Source organism: Falco cherrug, chromosome 6, assembly GCF_023634085.1.
Source record: "Falco cherrug isolate bFalChe1 chromosome 6, bFalChe1.pri, whole genome shotgun sequence".
Taxonomy (NCBI): domain Eukaryota; kingdom Metazoa; phylum Chordata; class Aves; order Falconiformes; family Falconidae; genus Falco; species Falco cherrug.
Window position 1 is genome coordinate 57,445,264 of NC_073702.1, and position 17,146 is coordinate 57,462,409.

Below are 17,146 nucleotides of genomic sequence, written 5' to 3' on the forward strand. Positions count from 1 at the left end.
AAAGCCAGAAAGGTTTCACCCGTACACAACCAAAAAGGGAAGGGTCCATATAACTTTCTGGTGTAGTTTTAAGCATGCTAAGCTCAACAGAAAGAGCAGAGGGCCCCCTACCAAGCTTTCCATGCAAATTTTTATTTTTAATTTATGTTTAACCTGTATAAAACTAATAAATCTTTTTTTTCTGTGACCAAACAGACCATAAGAACAGTGGGAGAAGAGATGGAGTTTTCAGACAAAGGGCTTTGTGTGGCTTGAAACAAAACTTGTTCTCTGGAGTTATCAGTATCCTTTTTACCTATATTTTAAGACAACTTCAAAGTGAAAATACTTTAAGAACATATCAAAGACCTTTAATTCTTGCTTCTGTCTATATGAATTTGTATGTATGTATGTGAATATGTATACACAAATATAGATACGATTGAGTAGGGGAGAAGGGAGAGATTACAATGTATGAGCATTTATATTATTTTTACTTATTATTTATAGTGTTGTTATTTATATGTCTATGTTTTATAAAATATTGTATTTTCCATCAAAATTATGAATTTTTTCAGTACTTTGTGAACAGTTTTAAACATCACCCTGCACTTTTTTGTAGGTTCACCATTTTCTGACACCTTTGTCAAGTGTTATATATGCTGATGGTCAAAAAGATCTTTTTAGCAGATCATGGGCACAGACTGTGTAAAGGAGTTTTTCCAACTCTAGGGCTACAGCTGTAGGCTTAGGGGATTCCAGGAGACAAAGTACATAACCCAGAGAAGGCTTATGTAGGAGTGTGGGAGTATGAGATGGAAGATCTTTCTTCTATATAAGTTCTCTTACATGCAGTACTGCAATTTCTGTGGCTGATCTCTTTTGGACAAGATGTGTCCAAGGTCTCTGCATACTTCCAGATCAAAAACACAGGCCATTTTTGAAGTACACAGCAGTAACCACAGTCAGTCATGGAACTGAACTGGAATGCTCAACCAGCAAGTTCCATAGATGAATAACTTATTTTTCAACAAATTATGCAAGGCTTCAGAAAGGATTATGGATTGAATTCCATAATGCTTGGTAGCTATGGTTAGAATCCTACTTTTTTGCATAATCAATGAAACATGAAAATGCAGGACAAGACTACTCCTTTGATTGATTTATTTTATCTGCACTTGGGTATGATTTATACTGAGGAAGAAACTAACTTCTCCGCTCACTGGGTAGCTGAGAAATGATGCAATTTCAGGAAGAGGTGAATAACAGCCTGTCCTCATCTTGAAAAGGTACAGTTTAGTTTCCTCCGTGGCCAGCCAGATCTTGGCAAATAGGAATAAGACCCCCTATGCCAGTAGATTCCCTTCCAGCGCTTCTAACCTCCATAAAGCTTGGGAAGACTTGCATTCATCAGAATGTCCAGCCACAATACGTAGGCAAATTGTAAGAGAAAGCCTATTTGAAACCACCTCCGAAATTTTCACATCCATGGAGTGATCAAAGCCACTTTGACCTCGAAGAGACCACACAACCATAACATATGTCACCACTTGTCACATTATATCCTGAAAAATACTGAACACAGTTAGTAATGGAGCAGCTTACTTGTTCTAAATCATACATTTGAAAGAAGCTGGTGGTTTAAAGCATGATTAGTATCTCAGTGAATTACTCAGGTGAAAGAACATGGTACTCAGTCATGGAAGAGAATAAGCATTCTCAAATTATACTGGATTTGTAGGTTGTTAGCAGAAATAAATAGTGCCAACAGAGAAAAAGAAATATTTTTGTCCACAACTTGTCCAGGGGAACTTGTTTTAATATTTAACTGTTCCTCAATATGACCTTGGTCTTTTCTTGGGAAATAACACACAACCTAAGCAGCAACGTGGATGTCTTCTTGCTAACATTCACTCACAACTGAATGCTACTGATAAATTCTTCCACCACTCAAGCTTCCCTTCAATGGGTAGCTTACATAGCACTTTTATTTCATTCCTAAAGCCAGGGCCTTAGGCTTAACAATGCTTGCCCAGGACATAGCACAACTTACATATTCTACACTCCCACACAGAATTGTACTTTCACTTTTAATACGCCTTCAGCTTGAAACTTGTTAATTGCTCAACTCTTCGTAAAACATAAACACAAAAGACAAATGTGACTTCTTTTTGGACAGCAAAAAGAAGCTGAGTTTTTTTGCAAAACACCAAATTGTGTCATTTATTTACCTTTCCTGCCTACAAGATCTTGTCTATTAGATTTTATGACATCTGTGGCCATCATGCCCAGCACAAGCAGATCTCATCATAGTTGATTATTTTCAGTTCTATGTTATACTAAAACATTCTGGAATCTTCATCCATCTCTGTGTATTTGCTAAATACATGCACTTAACGTGTCCTGACTCCCATGTTAAATAAATATCCTTTGGTCCCATTTGGTTCTATTTTGGAGGGGTAATTCTTCACTCGGCAGTGTAACATAAAGTAAAATAAAGCCAGCAACTCCTTGTTCAGTGGCATAGAAAAAAGTGAATTATGAACATTCTAGGAAAAGGAAACAAGGTTATGAAACACTTGCCGACACTGATGTTTGTAATCTTTATGAATAAGCAATGCAATAATGCTGGGCAAGTGTGCGTGGGAGGCATGCTCTGAAGAAACTGGCTGTTTTCCTCTCTCTGACCAGTTGAGCTGTTATGATAAAAAATGTTGTTACTAAAGAAACCTGTAATAAATCCTGTTGGGAGTATTGCATGTGCTGATAACATACATCAGCTTTGTAAACATATTAAAATGTCAGGGTTTAGTAGCTCTGGTTCATGTGGATGTTTGCAAATGTTAGTTGAGAAATGCAATGGAAATCTTGTTCCACCAGCTGGTTGCTTCCACATTCCTGTTCACATGAGAGCCTTTTCTTCCTTCCCCTTGAAACAGAACCTCGCTTTGTAGAGATGAGGAAAAAGAGCTCAAGCCCTACCTCTGCTGTAACTTCCCATGAAAACACTCTCACCAGAGAACCTGTGCACCTGGTGAGCTATTTGGAGAGAAGTGTGGTGGATGAGCTGGTGCTTAATACAGAACTTAGGCTATTCTGAACATCCCTGCTTTGTGTAGCAATGCCCTCCATTGACGCCTCCATCAAAGTACAGTTGGGAGCCCTGAGCAAGACATTTGAGTTGCCTTTCAGTACGTGGGAAGAGCTGGCTGCCTCCAAAAGGGACTGACAAAAACCAGCATGCTGAACAGGGGATTCTCAGCCTAGTCAGAGGGAAATGCTGGGGTCAGAAACTGTCTCAAATCCTGGCTGACTAGGGGTTTAGATGCCCTGGCACTGCTACGCAGCCCTGCAAGTCAATATGTTCTTTAGCAAAAGAAGGAAGACCTCTTTTGCTTTGAAACACACCAAGAAGGGTGCAGCAGCCTTGCTGCCTTTGACGTATCCAAAACCTTAGCAGCTAAAATATTCAGCCAGGAGTTGAAAATCTAAGTTAAATTAATTCTTCTATCCAGCATGACTCTAGCCTGCATTAATCTGCTCTAATAAACTGATTTTTTATCACCTGGATTTGCATGTAATCTCAGGTCATTTGCTTGCACTCAGTTAGCAGAGAACAGGAAAAGGCTCGGGGGGCCTGGGTATGGGAGCAGGGATGCATGTGGCTGTATTCCAGTGTCAGCAAGCAACAGCCTGCAGAGCCCTGTGCTCCTTGTGGAAGAACTTTGTATTGTTATTTTATTATTTGTTATGATGTATTTATGGCCTTTTTTTGCCCAGAGTTTCTTTAAGAGAAAATCTCAGTCTTTGTGGAAAGGACCTGAGTTCAGAAGCCTCCCATGCCAGGTGGATGCTCAATGTCAGTAAACTGAAGTCTCATGTTAGAAACGACAAAACATCTGAGAAATGCTCATGCATCAAGATTGAGGTGGCAATTAAGCAGGACTTTGAAGGTGAGGGACTCATGTTTAAATCCTGCCCCAGATACACCTTGGGCACCTAAGTCCTGTTCTTGGATCTGAGCCTTGCTGTGTCTGCGCTAGCACTTTACAGGAAGCCACAGGAATCACACGTCGTTGCTATTCCAACACCCATCAATGAGCTCCTGTTTTATTTTACAGTGCCCCAAAATCTGCTTTACCCTGCAGGAAATATCAAACATCTGAAATCCCATCTAGGACCTTTCAAGTTTAAACATGAAACGTGTCAGGATATAAAATTGACACACAATAAGAAGCTTGAAAGAATAAAGTTTATAACAGCGCTACCAGAACTTGGTGTAGACCTGTGATTCAGGGCTTTACTTTCATTTAAAAGTATCACTACATGCATTCCTTTATGTTCTTCCTCCTAATTACTGTGTTGTGTGGAGCCAAAGTATCGGTGCAAGGCTGGGGTGCTGCTTGGAGCAGGCAGAACCTCGGTGCTGTTGCTGCAGCCAAAGGGGAGATTCCCCTTCGTGGCTTTCCCAATTCAGCTCTGGTCTCAATAGCTGAGTTCTTGCCTAGCAGCACTGGAGGGAAATAAGTTTGGTGGCTCTGCTATTTTTAATTATATGAATAAATAACACTAACATTTTAAAATGCATGGTCTATAGCTCATGGTCTAGAAATTGATGATAGAAGAAAAAAAATGTTTATTATTCAGCTACTATATAACTGTAGAACAATCGTTCCTTCTTTTTAAGTAGTGTTGCTCATCGCAATGTCCACTGCTAACAACAGAAATAGGGTTAAAGTAATCATTAACAAAATCTGTTGGATTTTATTATGACAAGGAGTCTAATAACTAAGCGTTCTGCCATTGCCAGAGACTCAGTTATTCAATTATTTATAAGAAAGTTGTAGCTGGGTTTTTGTTTGTTTGGTTGGGGTTTTTTTTTGAGAGGCATAACATGTTTTGCATGAATAAATATTGTCTGAATATTTTTATCTGTGGCATTGTTTGTGGTAATAGCAGACAGACTTCTGTATAAAAACGTACATGGTTTCAGCTGCCTTTTGTTATCTGATAAGATTGCTTTTTCTGAATTATTTTGGTAAAAAAATGGCAAAGTGATTTTGAGTAGTTCAGACTCCAAAATTAGGAATGAGACAAAAATATTTTTTTATTAGCTTTTATATCTCCTCCACCAGGCTTTTGCAACTTGTAATTTAATTTCAAGAGCAAAAAGGACAATTTACTGTAGGGGGAAAAAGTTCTTAAAGAACCTCCATAGTTTTAACGGATAGGTGTTCTTAGTAGTCACTGTCTATAAAAGTTTGGATATGAAAATCATGGACAGCTTATTAATGTGAGCAATAAACAGCAGTGGTCAAGCCAGCACTCTAGCTTTATTAACCAGAAAGCAAAATGAGCACGCTAAGCAAGAGGTAACGAGTAAGTCTGATTTTAAGTCCTAGCTCAGATTTTATCAGGCATAACTTCCATTATCTTCAACGAAAAATTTACAGCAAGAAGCAGAAGACTGGGGATTTGCAAAGGCTTAATACACTAACAACAAAGATTAAAAGAAGAAATTAATCTCAGAGTTAACTTCACTGACTTCAGTCAGCTCAATAGGTGCAAGTAGCAAAATAGCTGTTCTTTTCATACGCTTAAGAAAGCAGTTGCCTCCCAAGCAGGCTATATATTATAGTTTTGAAAGGTACGCGGCATTGTTTTATCCTATATAGGGGTTGTACATATTTGGATCGTGCAATTTTGCAAGTACGCTAGCGTAGGAATTCTTCCAAACTCAAAATATTTCCTGAGGTCCCACAGAAAAACAGCCCTTTCCAACTCCAGTGAAGTCCATGGGACTTTCTCCACTGAAAGCAGGTTCAAGCTCTCAAACCATCTCATTAATAATAGCAATATTTTATTCTGCCTGCAAAAAGAAATAGGACTTTTTCTATATTTGCTGATATACCATCCTACATCAATGTATTTGAGAAGTTGTGGTAATATATGTATTTACCATTTAACATGAATTTTATGGAGTGTAAAAAATGTCTTCAGCAACTGAAAGAAACAAAATTTGAAATTACCACCCTTCCAGATGTCAGATATGAAATAGGAACTGGTCTGTAACATCCTGTAGTCTCTTGGGATAATAACACATATCATTCCACATGCAGCTGGTATGCTTCAAGCACAGATGTACACACACACAGAGTCATTAAAAAAACAACGCAATCAGGCTATCCCTGTAATACTTCTAATGTTTTCAGCAATTGGTAGTGATTTTCTAATATTTAATTATTTAAGATATTGCTACAACTGCTTGCAGTTCATGAAAATACAATGAAACGGTTCTTCCTCTGCTTTTGTTTCTAATGACTGCAATAGGAATTTTACAGTCTATTTTGAAATAAACAGGATCTCATCCAAAAAAGAGAAATATAGTTTCATTGCAGAAAAGATGCACTTGTCACCAGCAAAGCATTTAAGCTGACAATACTAATACGAAAATATCACAGAAAAAAAAATTATCAGTGGAATACAGATACTTTGAAAGAGAACTAACACTGAATAATTTAATCCCACCCAAGGCCAGATTCAGCTTACTTGACGTCTGCTTGCTTGGTGAGCTTCTGCTTTAAATTATTGCACTCAGATATTAAACTATTTATTTTTTTAAAACCATGGTAACAGCACCTATATCATAATATAGAATATGTAGCGTTACCACCTGTGCCATGCCAACCCTAAACATACATGTAGATCAGTAATATGCATATTGATGGTGAACTACTAAAAAAAATGCTTCCAAAATGCAGTGTTATTTTAACTAATAATGTAATTCCTCTTTTCTTGTTGATGTTTTACCTCCGTGTGAATGACGCCACCCATGAAGGTATAAAAAACCTGAAGACATAGTTTTACCGATTTCTGTTTTGTCAGTTCTTTCCTGTTTCGTTTTATTTTATATAGCTATGTTTTCAAATGGACTGTTACGCATCTACTTAATTTTGTGTTTGTATGTAGTTGTATGCAAACCAAGCTCAGGCAGAGTGTTTGCTGAGCAGAGCCCTCCACTCATGGCCGTGACCAGAAGCAGATGCTGGAAGACCTGCTGTCCCACATGAGTAGAGGAACTGACGGAGCAGCGACCAAAAGAACAAACGCCAGGTATTGTGAGTGTGCCCTTACAGTGAAAGGCAGGAGGCAATTGCCAATATCAGATGCTGATGGACTACCAGTAATATACGCTATGGAAGCTCTACGTCCAAATTGCAGTTCCATTAAGTCCTACCGATAGTTTTACTCGCAGATGTAGTTGTGGTACATGCACAGAATTTTCTATCACTTTGCTTATCCTAGTGATTTCCAGATTTAGTCTGTGGCTCACTGGTAGTCCGCAGGGTCATGGCAAATGATCTGCCGGTCATTCACAGACCCATAGCAAATAATGCTTCATTTCTGTCCGTTAAAAGGTCAATGAGAAATGTGTATAACTGTCAGTACTATGTTTCGAGGGTTGGTGGTGGCCTGCAGAGCCAAAATATTTTGGAACTATTGACTTAATCCTACTTTTTTTCTAAGCAAGCCGTAATCCCTGGCAGATACATAGATTTTCTTATTTATTGTATGCTAGTCTATACTTGGGCTGCATATTAATCTCTCTTGTAGGACCCAAACAAGCCACTTAATTTGTTAATCTTAATTGTTCTTATCAGAATAAAATAAGTAAATCTCTTTGTGAATTATATGTTTGCTTTTGAACTTTTATTGATCTTGTGCTATGTCTAATTCTGGACTCGATCCTCTGTCTTCACTCCATTGATTACTTCAGAGGAGTTTTGCTTCTGCACAGCCAGCTACGCATTTGCTGCTGATCATGAGACAAATTTAGGATGCTTAAACTGGAAACTTCAGTAGGCGTTTGGGGAGTGAAAGGACTGCAGCCCAGACTTTTCTCCTAGTAGAGATTACTTTGGCAACAGGTACAAAATAAGTAATGCTTCAGGACCAGGTCCTTCTGATGGGGTAAATTAACAAAGAAACTTCAGTTTATATGGACTGAGAGTCCGGCCCAGCATATTCTGAATTAGTCGGTTCAGGCTTCATTATTCCTTTGTCTTAAAATGTGGGAGTCTAAGATATAATACATAGAACATGGGACTCTGATAATAAAAAAAATGAAGTAATGGGGGCTCTCTAACTGCTTGATGGCAAGTGGTTTGTGCTGTATTTAAAAATACATAGGTTAAATGGAAATTCAAAAACACTTCCCTAGCAATGGGTTTAGGATTTAAAGGAGACTATCTGGGCAAAAGAAACAGAAATCCAGAGAAAGTCTTCCATGTAGATGAATTTGACAGGTGCCTTCTTTATCTACACACTGTCATTTTTTTTTCAAGTTCCAGTATTCACTAATAGTGATTCATAGATTTTTTAAAGCCAAAATAATCAGTGTAAGTGGTGACCATAACTTCTTCTATAATAACTTTCATAAACACACTCTAATTTTTGCTTCACACCAAATAACCACTAGTTACACCAAAGCATGTTTTACAACCAGCCCGATTTGAAGACCTCAGCCAGAGGACCATGTCCAGGTGAAGTGTTCTGATGGTTGTTTGTCTTCACCGCCAAAATAATGTGCCAGATTTCCTTCCACTCTGACTTTCTAGCTGTAGATTTTTCAGCCACTTGTTCTGCTGTGAATTTAACTTAACTCTTGCATTTTAACCAGAAAACCTTGAGCAAGTGCTCAGTACCTCTTCCACGTTGTACCGACCGTCTGATTAGCCGCAGCCAACACTTCCACCTCTGTTTCCCGAAAATTACGCCACTGAACAGGGCGTCTAAGGAAGACCGAAGTGGGACGGCGCCCGCAGGAGGAGCCCACCGCACCGGGCGCAGCAGCCACGACGCCGGGGCACCGCGGCTGCCCTGCGCCCAGCACCGAGGCGGGCCGTGGGCAGCAGGGAGGGCGGCCCCGGCCGGGGGCAGCGGCAGTGCAGTGCCGTGCCGTGCCGTGCCGTGCCGTGCCGAGCACCTGCCGCCCGGGCTGCCCGCTGCGGCACAGGACAGCAGAGGTCGCCGCCGGCCCGGCTCTGGCCCGGCGCGGTGCGCACCAGGTGCCGGAGCACGGACGGGAGGAGGAGGGCCCGGTCTCCGACCCTCGCCCCACGGGGGGGGTCCTCCCCTCCCCCTGCTGTGCCCCAGACCCGGGGCTGAACCCCCACACCGCGCCCGTCGGGGTGCTCTCATGGAGGGGAGGGGAGGGGGGGAGGGGACGGGGTGCAGCCGCAGCTTGTGGGCCAGCGGCTGCCAGGGGTTAAAGGAGTGGGTGGGAAGTGATGGAGGCTGCGGAGCCCTCCTTTGCCAAGAATAATAAATCGGATGCCCTGACATGTTTTACTTCGCCCTTAGCGCTCCCTCGCTGCGCGGCCGTGGGGATCGGAGGGCTGGAGCCCCGGTCTCTCTCATCCTTGGCACCGCTTTAGGGGCACGTTAGGTGAATCAGACCTTGTGTGCGGGAGGCAAACCGTACAAAGGAGGCTTTCAAGGACTAGCCATGCCAAGCAGGGGAAGGGAGCAAGGGCTGAGCAAAAAAATTTAAAATAATAGTAACGTCCCGTCCCCTCCCTGAGGAAGTAACTCAGTTACTTCTTGCTGATTAAATGCAGGCTGCCGTCTTTTATGACATTTCCTCGGTATCTGCAGCTGTCAGGGAAGGAGGACAGGCATGAGCAGCCCCTCCACGGTAGGTGCGCAGAAGATGCCTCACTCCCCAGGAACGGCGACGGGCCCGATGCGGGCGGGGTGGCGGGGCCGGACCGGGGGCACACGTCCCGGTGCCCCCTGCTGATGCATCCCGCCGCCGTCGGCGGCCCCTTGCGGCGCCCCGCGGGGCTCTGACCGGCGGTCCTGCCGGGCGGGTCACCGCGGACCCGGGTCCTCGGAGCTGCCCGACGGTGCCGGCCACGCCGGAGCCGGAGCCGGAGCCCGCCCGCCCGCCCGCCGCTGCGCCCCGCGCCTGGACAGCGCCTTCCCGAGGGACCATCGCGTCTGCCTCGCTTTTCCTCCTGCCCCGGTGCCGGGGGGTCTCCCCGCCTCTCACCTCCCGCATCGCCTCCTCCAGACGGCAGCGCTCACGAAGCTGCTGCCAGCACCCCCGGGTACAGCCCCTCGGCCCTCCCGGCTCCCTCCTGCCGCCGCCCCGGGCCCAGGCGGCGTTGGCCAGGGGCTGGCTAAGTCGGAAGGGACGAACTCCCCTCATCCCATGACTTTAAAAAAAAACAAACCAAATAAACCAAACCTAAAACAAAATCCCAAACATAAAAAAACGGGGGCCACAGCCTCAAGGCAGTGCCGCTGGATGACCCAGTGGCTTCCCGGAGGGTGCCACCGAGGTAACCAGTGACGGGTGGCGGCTGGAAGCCAGCGGGCCGGACAGCGCCGCGACACGCCAGCTCCCCACTCGGCACCGCCGGGCTCCAGGCTTCACCTACAGCGGTATCTGTGCTGCTGCTTCTTGGGGTGGGGGCTTCTTGACCGGGGTGGAGAAAGGCGCTTAAAGCGTCGCGGCAAAAAGTTACCTGTCGTGTCATCGCGCTTTCCCTTTGGGAAGTGGAAAGAGCTAAGAAAGGACGTTCCCCTTTACCAGACATTAAAATACAAAGGAGCAGACGCAGGTCTTCCCGGAGCCAGCTCTGCTCATCCCGGTGAGGTGAGAAAGAAGAGCAGAAAGAGAGAAAAAAATCGCCTTCATCCCTCCAGCTCAATGAAACCGCCTGCAAACCAGCCCGGCCGGCCGCGGGCGGGGGGCTGGCTCCCTCGCGCACCCGCCCGGGCACCAGGGCACGAGCACCCCCCGGACAGGTGAACAGCGCGCGGCAGGGAGGAGAAGTTATCAAAGTATAAATCTCTTCGCACTTACTTCTTCCCTGTCGCCGTACCCTGGAGGCGTGCTGGCTGCCGATGTATTCCATAAAGTTCAAAGTGATAAAAAACCAAGAAATCAGTCGCAATTGCATAGTAACCCTTTGAGAGTTCGACTTCTCTTTTTCCTTCTTTTTTTCTTTCCTTTAAAAAAAAAATAAACCGGGGTGGTAGGCGGCAAGGGATGAACACAGCAGCAGAAATACCTGCACTGAGATCCAAAGCTGGGCTTGGCCGGCTTGATGGCTTTTGCCTTTTTTTTCCTTTTTTTTTCTTCCCTTTTTTTTTTTTTTTTTTTTTCCTCCCTTCCCCTCCGCTTTTCCTATTGCACTTTCCAACTGTCCGCCCCGCTACCTGCCGCAAACCTCAGAGGGCAGTCAGCAGCGGAGAGGAGCCGAGCAGCCGCCGCCGGGGTCCATGCCGGGCCGGCGGCCGGCAGCATGTTGTGGGGGTGCCGGGGTGGTGCGGCTGTGCGCGCCCGTGTGTGCGCCGGGCGGGCGAGGTGCCGACAGGACGGATGGATGGATGGCGGTGGGAGAGGAGTGTGCGAGGGCGGGAGCGGCGGGGGGGCAGGAGGAGGACCCAGCCCCGCCGCCGCCGCTCCGGAGCAGCCGCGCTCTGCGCCGCGGGCACCGCCAGCCGCCGGGCGCAGGTGGGCCGGGCCCCCCCGGCTCTCCCGCCCGCCGAGCAGGAGCCCCCGGGCTTCATGCGGGAGCTGCTCCGGAGCGGGGCCCCGGGGGAGAGGCCCCGGGGCGGGGCGGGGCGGGAGGCGGCGAGCCCCAGTGCCCCGGCACGGCGGGGGGAGGCTCCCCGCGCCCGGCCGGGGCCCCCTCGGGGCATCAGCGCCAGAGCATCCTCCAGCGGCGGGGCCGGGCGGGGGGCGCCGCTCCGCGCTGGCCCCGCGGCTGCGCTGCCCCCTGCGGCGCGGCGGGGCGGGCCCGCAGCCGGGGCCGGGGCGGTCGGCGGGGCTCTGCGGCCTCGCTAGCTGCCCCCACCCGGAGGTCTGCGCTCGCCTCCCCTCCGCCGCCGGCCTTCCCGAGGCCCCCGCGGAGATGCCGCTGCCCCCCGCGCCCCGGTCCCTCGGCGGGGGGGAACCCCTCCACCCCACCCCTCCGGCACTGGCCGAGGGGACGGGGCGATGTGCTCGGCCCCTGCGCCGCGGAGGGCGACACAGCGGCACCCCCGTTAGCCTGAATCTGCCCCTCACAACCCCGCTCCACATGGAGATGGGATGGTGGGAGCGGGGCGCGGGCCCCCAGCCTCTCCCTTTCTGGGGATGGGTTTTATCTGTTGTTGCTTCTCCTCCCGGGACAGGGATTTTCCGGGGCCGCTTCCCGGCGGGACGGGTCAGAGCAAAGCCGCGTGTCTTGTGTGGCGGGGGCCGTGCCCACGGCCGGATGGCAGCGGGGCAGGCAGGCGCCGGGCCGGGCCGCAGCGCCCGGGGGTGCCCGCAGCCGCCGCCCCGCCGGGACCCTCCCCGGAGCCGTGGCAGCTCGGCCGCAGCGCGGCTGCACCTCGGCGGGGCACGGCCGCCTGTTTGACAGAAGGGTATCGCCTTTCCTTTCTCCGGCAAGCGTCTCTTTCTGGGGAGAAGGGGAGGGCTGGAAAGGGGAGGTGAGGCTGGTTATGGGGAAAAACCCGGCAACTTCACTGAACCCTTCCTTGCTTCGCTTCTTATCTCAGCGGCTATCGCTGGGATGAGAGAAAGCCGGATAACACGGCGCTGATCGCATCAGGAACCTCAGCGGTGTGAGGAGCAGCCACTCTATTTGTAACTGTTTTCCTCAGTCTCTCCCCCCCGCTGCCCCTCTCGGAGCTGTTAAATATCTGTACCATAAAATGTGGGGGATTTAAAGGTCTGTGGGAGGCTCCCTTTGAAAAGGACTCTGGGGAAAGTCTTTCTAATCCAGGATACTTGAGCCGGATGGGGTGGAATTGCCAGAAAGGCATAAAATAAAAGTCATTCGGCAGACAAGCCGAGGGGCTACGCTGACATGAAGAAAGCTCGTTCGCCTTGCTGTTCTGTTTTGTTTTGTTTTGTTGGAGTTTGAGACTTCTTGTGTGCTGGTGTGTGTGTGTAAATTTCTGAGCGAGCCAGGCGAGTGGCACAAATAAACAAGGCTGTGGGAAAAGGACGGGATACACATGTGAGCCAACCTGCAGCCAGCCCACTCGAGCAGGATTAGCACCAGTGGGCAGAGAAAGCATGTCAAAAAATAAACGCTCCGCGAGAAACATAAGGAAAACATTAAACAAACAGGGAGTGCACTCCCCCTCCTTGCCCCTGACAAAGCACGGCTGAGAAACTCCACTCGCTGCCTCTCCAGCCCCTTCTCTTCCATGTGTCCCTGCTACAGAGGGGATGTGTGGGGCAGATGTGTTGGGAGATGGTCCTGGGGACCGCGTAGGTAACCCCACAGCCTCAGCAAAACTGACGTGTGGGGTGTGTGCCAACCGAGGGCCAAGCAGAAGGGCAGGGTATGCTTCACCAGCTGCAGGCGGAGGAGGAGGGGGAGAGGTCGCTTATTTGCTGTGGAAGAGGGGCAGAGGCATAGGCTGGGAAGAAAATAAAAGCTTTGCCTTGACTCAAGATGGGATCTGGAAAGAGGCAGGGCAAGAAGATGTTGGAAAGGCAGGTTATCCCCCAAACCAGGTCTGCTGCAGGGGGGCGGGGGGAAACACCCAACAACAATAACAAACCGAACCCATAAACAGTTACTGCGCTTCTGTGGTATAAGGAGGAGATTTGTATTGCTGAAATGTGTGGAAGGAGCTTGTTCCAGAGTGAAACTCTGGCGTGCAATTCTGTGTTTATGTCGCTCATCCCGATGAGATATCAGTGGCAAAGTTCAGGCTGACATCAGCCCTCGGGAGACAGAGCCAGGGCTGGGCTGCGTGGGGCCGCACAGCTGCACGGGCCTGTGGCCGGTGGGCTGCCGGCACCGGGGATCGGGAGTGCAAAAAGCCTCCTCCCGCCAGGCCCGGGGACGTGAGGAGCCAGCAGCAGTGCACACGGTGAAGGAAGCTGGATGTAGTATTTCCTTGCAACTGAAACGAGTGAATCGGGAGCAGCTCCCAGGGCGGTTTTGTGCACCTCTCTGTTTGGGGGTTTATGAAAAAGACGGGGAGGGGGAGAAGGGCTGATGGTCCGTGTTGTTGCCAGAAAGTCACAGACATCTGAGCCCTCTGTTTTACTGAACTACATTAAAACCAGCAGCAGGAGAGTGTAAGATCAGCTATGTATTGTGTTTTCTTGTAAGGAAAATATTCCTTTAGTTAAAGAGGAATCGTGTAAGGTGGTTTCACTATTGTAATTCCTGCCCAGCGGTTTCTCTGTGTAACTTCCCATAGCTAGGAAATGTTAATTTCATTTTATGAATAGTTAAAACATTGTGGGGAGAAGAAGACAGCCTCAAGATGCCCAGATTATATCCAAAATAAGATAATAATATTCAATTAATAACTGATATTGTGCTTGCTTAAAATGGCACTCTACCCATAAAAACTAGCCATGTGAACAGGACAGCTGAATGCTTACCCTTTGTCATTCTTCTCTAGACTGGAAATAGTTTGTGTAACTGAACAAAAGGGTCACTAATTTGCCTTTTCAACTTGGGAAACACAGTAAAGAAATAAAGGCCTTGGATTGCTTCTGGTACATAACTTGAAAGTGAAGTATACCATGTCCAATACATATCCTTATTTTTCAGCTGTTGCTCAGGGCATAGATGGCATAGGTCAGACTTCATCACCAAGGAGGTACCACGGTAGCATCCCCACAGACCTAGGTCAGCAACATTTGCTGAAGGGAGAAGGGTTTGAGGACAGGAGCAGGCATCCTGAGTAAAGGTTGCATGATCTGACACATCTACTATTTGTTAAATACCAACAGTGTTCTTGGCACTGCACAGGACCCCAGATCATGATAGTCTTTGCCCCGAATTTTCCTTTTCCTGTACAAACTGAGGCAATCAGAGTGGGCAAGGTATGCAGAGAAGCCCAAATGTATAAGAAATTACCCAAACCCACACCCCTCCACCCCCTATATATATGTAACTATGTGCGTGTGTCTGTGTTACTATTCTTTTCCGTATTTCCCAATCTGACAGTTGTTACATTTCTCTGTGTTTTCTAACATACCCCATTCGTTCTTCATAGTCATATTCAGTTTCGGAGGTTAATCTTCTGTAACATTATGAGCATTTTCAAAAGCTGTTAATATCACAGACAGAAGATTATAATTGCATAGTCTAAATAAACCAAAAGGAGTGAGTGGTGAGAAATGTTTTACTCACAGTAAGTTGAACCTATGAGAATATGTATACTTTTTAAAAAATGAACTGATTCATAAAGATCCAGTCCCAATATCTTTAATAATGTCTTTATGCTTCAGATACTTAAAATATGTAATGGCAGAACATTAACAAAATGTGCAATAGAGAACTATCCTACACTGGCAGCAAATAGACTAGATGACCTAATTGATTTTTCCCATCTCCGACTCATGCAATTCTCTCATTGTAATAAAATCTCAGTATAATCAAAGTCTGTAGGATCAGGCCCTAAATTAGCATGTCGGTCTGGACTGTCCCTCAGCCTGGGCCAGGTCCAAAGCCTGCTGCTGTCAGCTTGACCCTTCATCAGTCCGAGAGAGGTTTGGATCTGGCCTATTTATTGTACGTAGGAAAAAAAGAAGTATATTTGTGGAAAAAACATGTGGGCAAATTCTGCAGCACAAACCTTCCAGATGCAGTTCAGTTAAGAAAGTCGACCAGGAAAACCTCAAAATGAGAACTTTTTGGCACAGAGGAAATTCTAGCAGTTAATTCGAGGATGATCAAACTGCTAAGTCATTGTTTCCCTGTATTCATCTATCAGTTGGTTGTCTCTTGGACTTGTGATCAGATTGTAAAACCTTTGGGATGCAGACCAACTTTCTATTCTATGTTTGCAGATCCTGTGCCTAGGGCAACTGTATCTACATGAAAAAAAATCTCAGCATTGCCATGGAAGTATCTATGCTTTTTGGGTATAAATACTCAACCTAGAACAGAATTGATTAACATAAATGGTTTTGTAATGTATACAAAGTTGAAAAAAAAATGCTTTTGGTCTAGATGAACTTTAACCACCCAAAGGCAATACCAGAATAACTGCACTGGTTTAAACTCACTCATCAGTTTTTTCAAGTGTACTTCTGGGGTGAGAGTCCGTAAGGTGCAACTATAACTGGGTAAAGCTGGAGGATGTGAGTAATCAACAACAAAGGTTTCACAGGACTCTGACACATCCATTTGTCTAGGCATTGACTTTACTATGATTTAAGTATTTGAGAGGGTGATTCACAACTCCTAAGTTAGGAGCTGTTTTCTCACTTTGGCAGTGTTTCCTGTGAATTTCTTTGGTGGTAATGTCAGCCTAAGCAGATCCCACAGCTGCCCAAGCAGCTTGCTCATTCCCATTTCCTGGGCTGTGCTGGTCCAAGCATTAGCAGTCCTACACTGGATTAGGAAAAGTTTGGACTGAAAAAATGAAATCCTGAAAAAAAGAAAAAGGAGTTTTTTTTTCCAGCAGATTCGGTTCCCTGATGTGGTTCACCATGAGGAAACGGGAATGAAAAGCCTGACAGTAAGGGCAGGGAGTGTCTCAAAGGGGTCAGTGAAGCAGTCTCACTACTGAAGGTGAAATTACAGAGGCAGGGTCCTTTGGAAAGGCAGGGAGCAGAGATGAATCCTGTTTAATGCGTGTGCTCACACCCTACCATGGGTGATGGGCTTGTTGTCTAGTGTGCATATAGAGGAACAGGCGGTCATGAAGAGAGATATAGTGCACAATGTGGGTGGAATTCAGGTACTGCGGTTCCGGCTGTCCTCAGTAACTCCATCCCATTGCCAGGAAATCCTGAAGCGGTTCAGCTCTGGTGACGTGAATGCATAGGAAGTACTACAGGGCTGGCAGTAGCTGTAGATGAGGAACTGGGCAGCCATTGTCACAGCATGTGGCACAGAGTGTGCAAGCATGGGGTACTTTGCCCTGTGCTAGCAGGGAAGGGGCAACAGGAATCCAGCTGAGCCACACAAAATGGGCCTATGCTAATAAATACAGTGAAACAACAGCACTGCCCCTCCTAAACAAGCACGTCAGTGTTGGCACAGGGGGAAAAGCTGTTCCACTGACCATACTTTGTGGCACTTATTTAGAAATTTATCAGGTGAAGACAACTATTATGCTATTTAGTGTTACAAAAAATAACTAAATATTGGTGAATGTGTCGTTGACACTTATTCAATGA

At 46.8% G+C, this 17,146-nt stretch overlaps 1 protein-coding gene across 1 annotated transcript in view; it reads right to left on the reverse strand.

Moving 5' to 3' along the window:
• RSPO3 (R-spondin 3) overlaps window positions 1–11,604 on the reverse strand; it is a 61,113-nt gene extending 49,509 nt beyond the window's left edge. Inside the window, exons 1-2 of the mRNA XM_055714709.1 lie at window positions 11,220–11,604; window positions 10,853–10,998 (exon numbers count right to left, since the gene is read on the reverse strand). Coding sequence (XP_055570684.1) covers window positions 10,853–10,998; window positions 11,220–11,296 — 223 coding nt within the window. The 5' untranslated portion in view covers window positions 11,297–11,604. The remainder of the gene's footprint in view (window positions 1–10,852; window positions 10,999–11,219) is intronic.
• Between the last annotated feature and the right edge of the window lie 5,542 nt (window positions 11,605–17,146).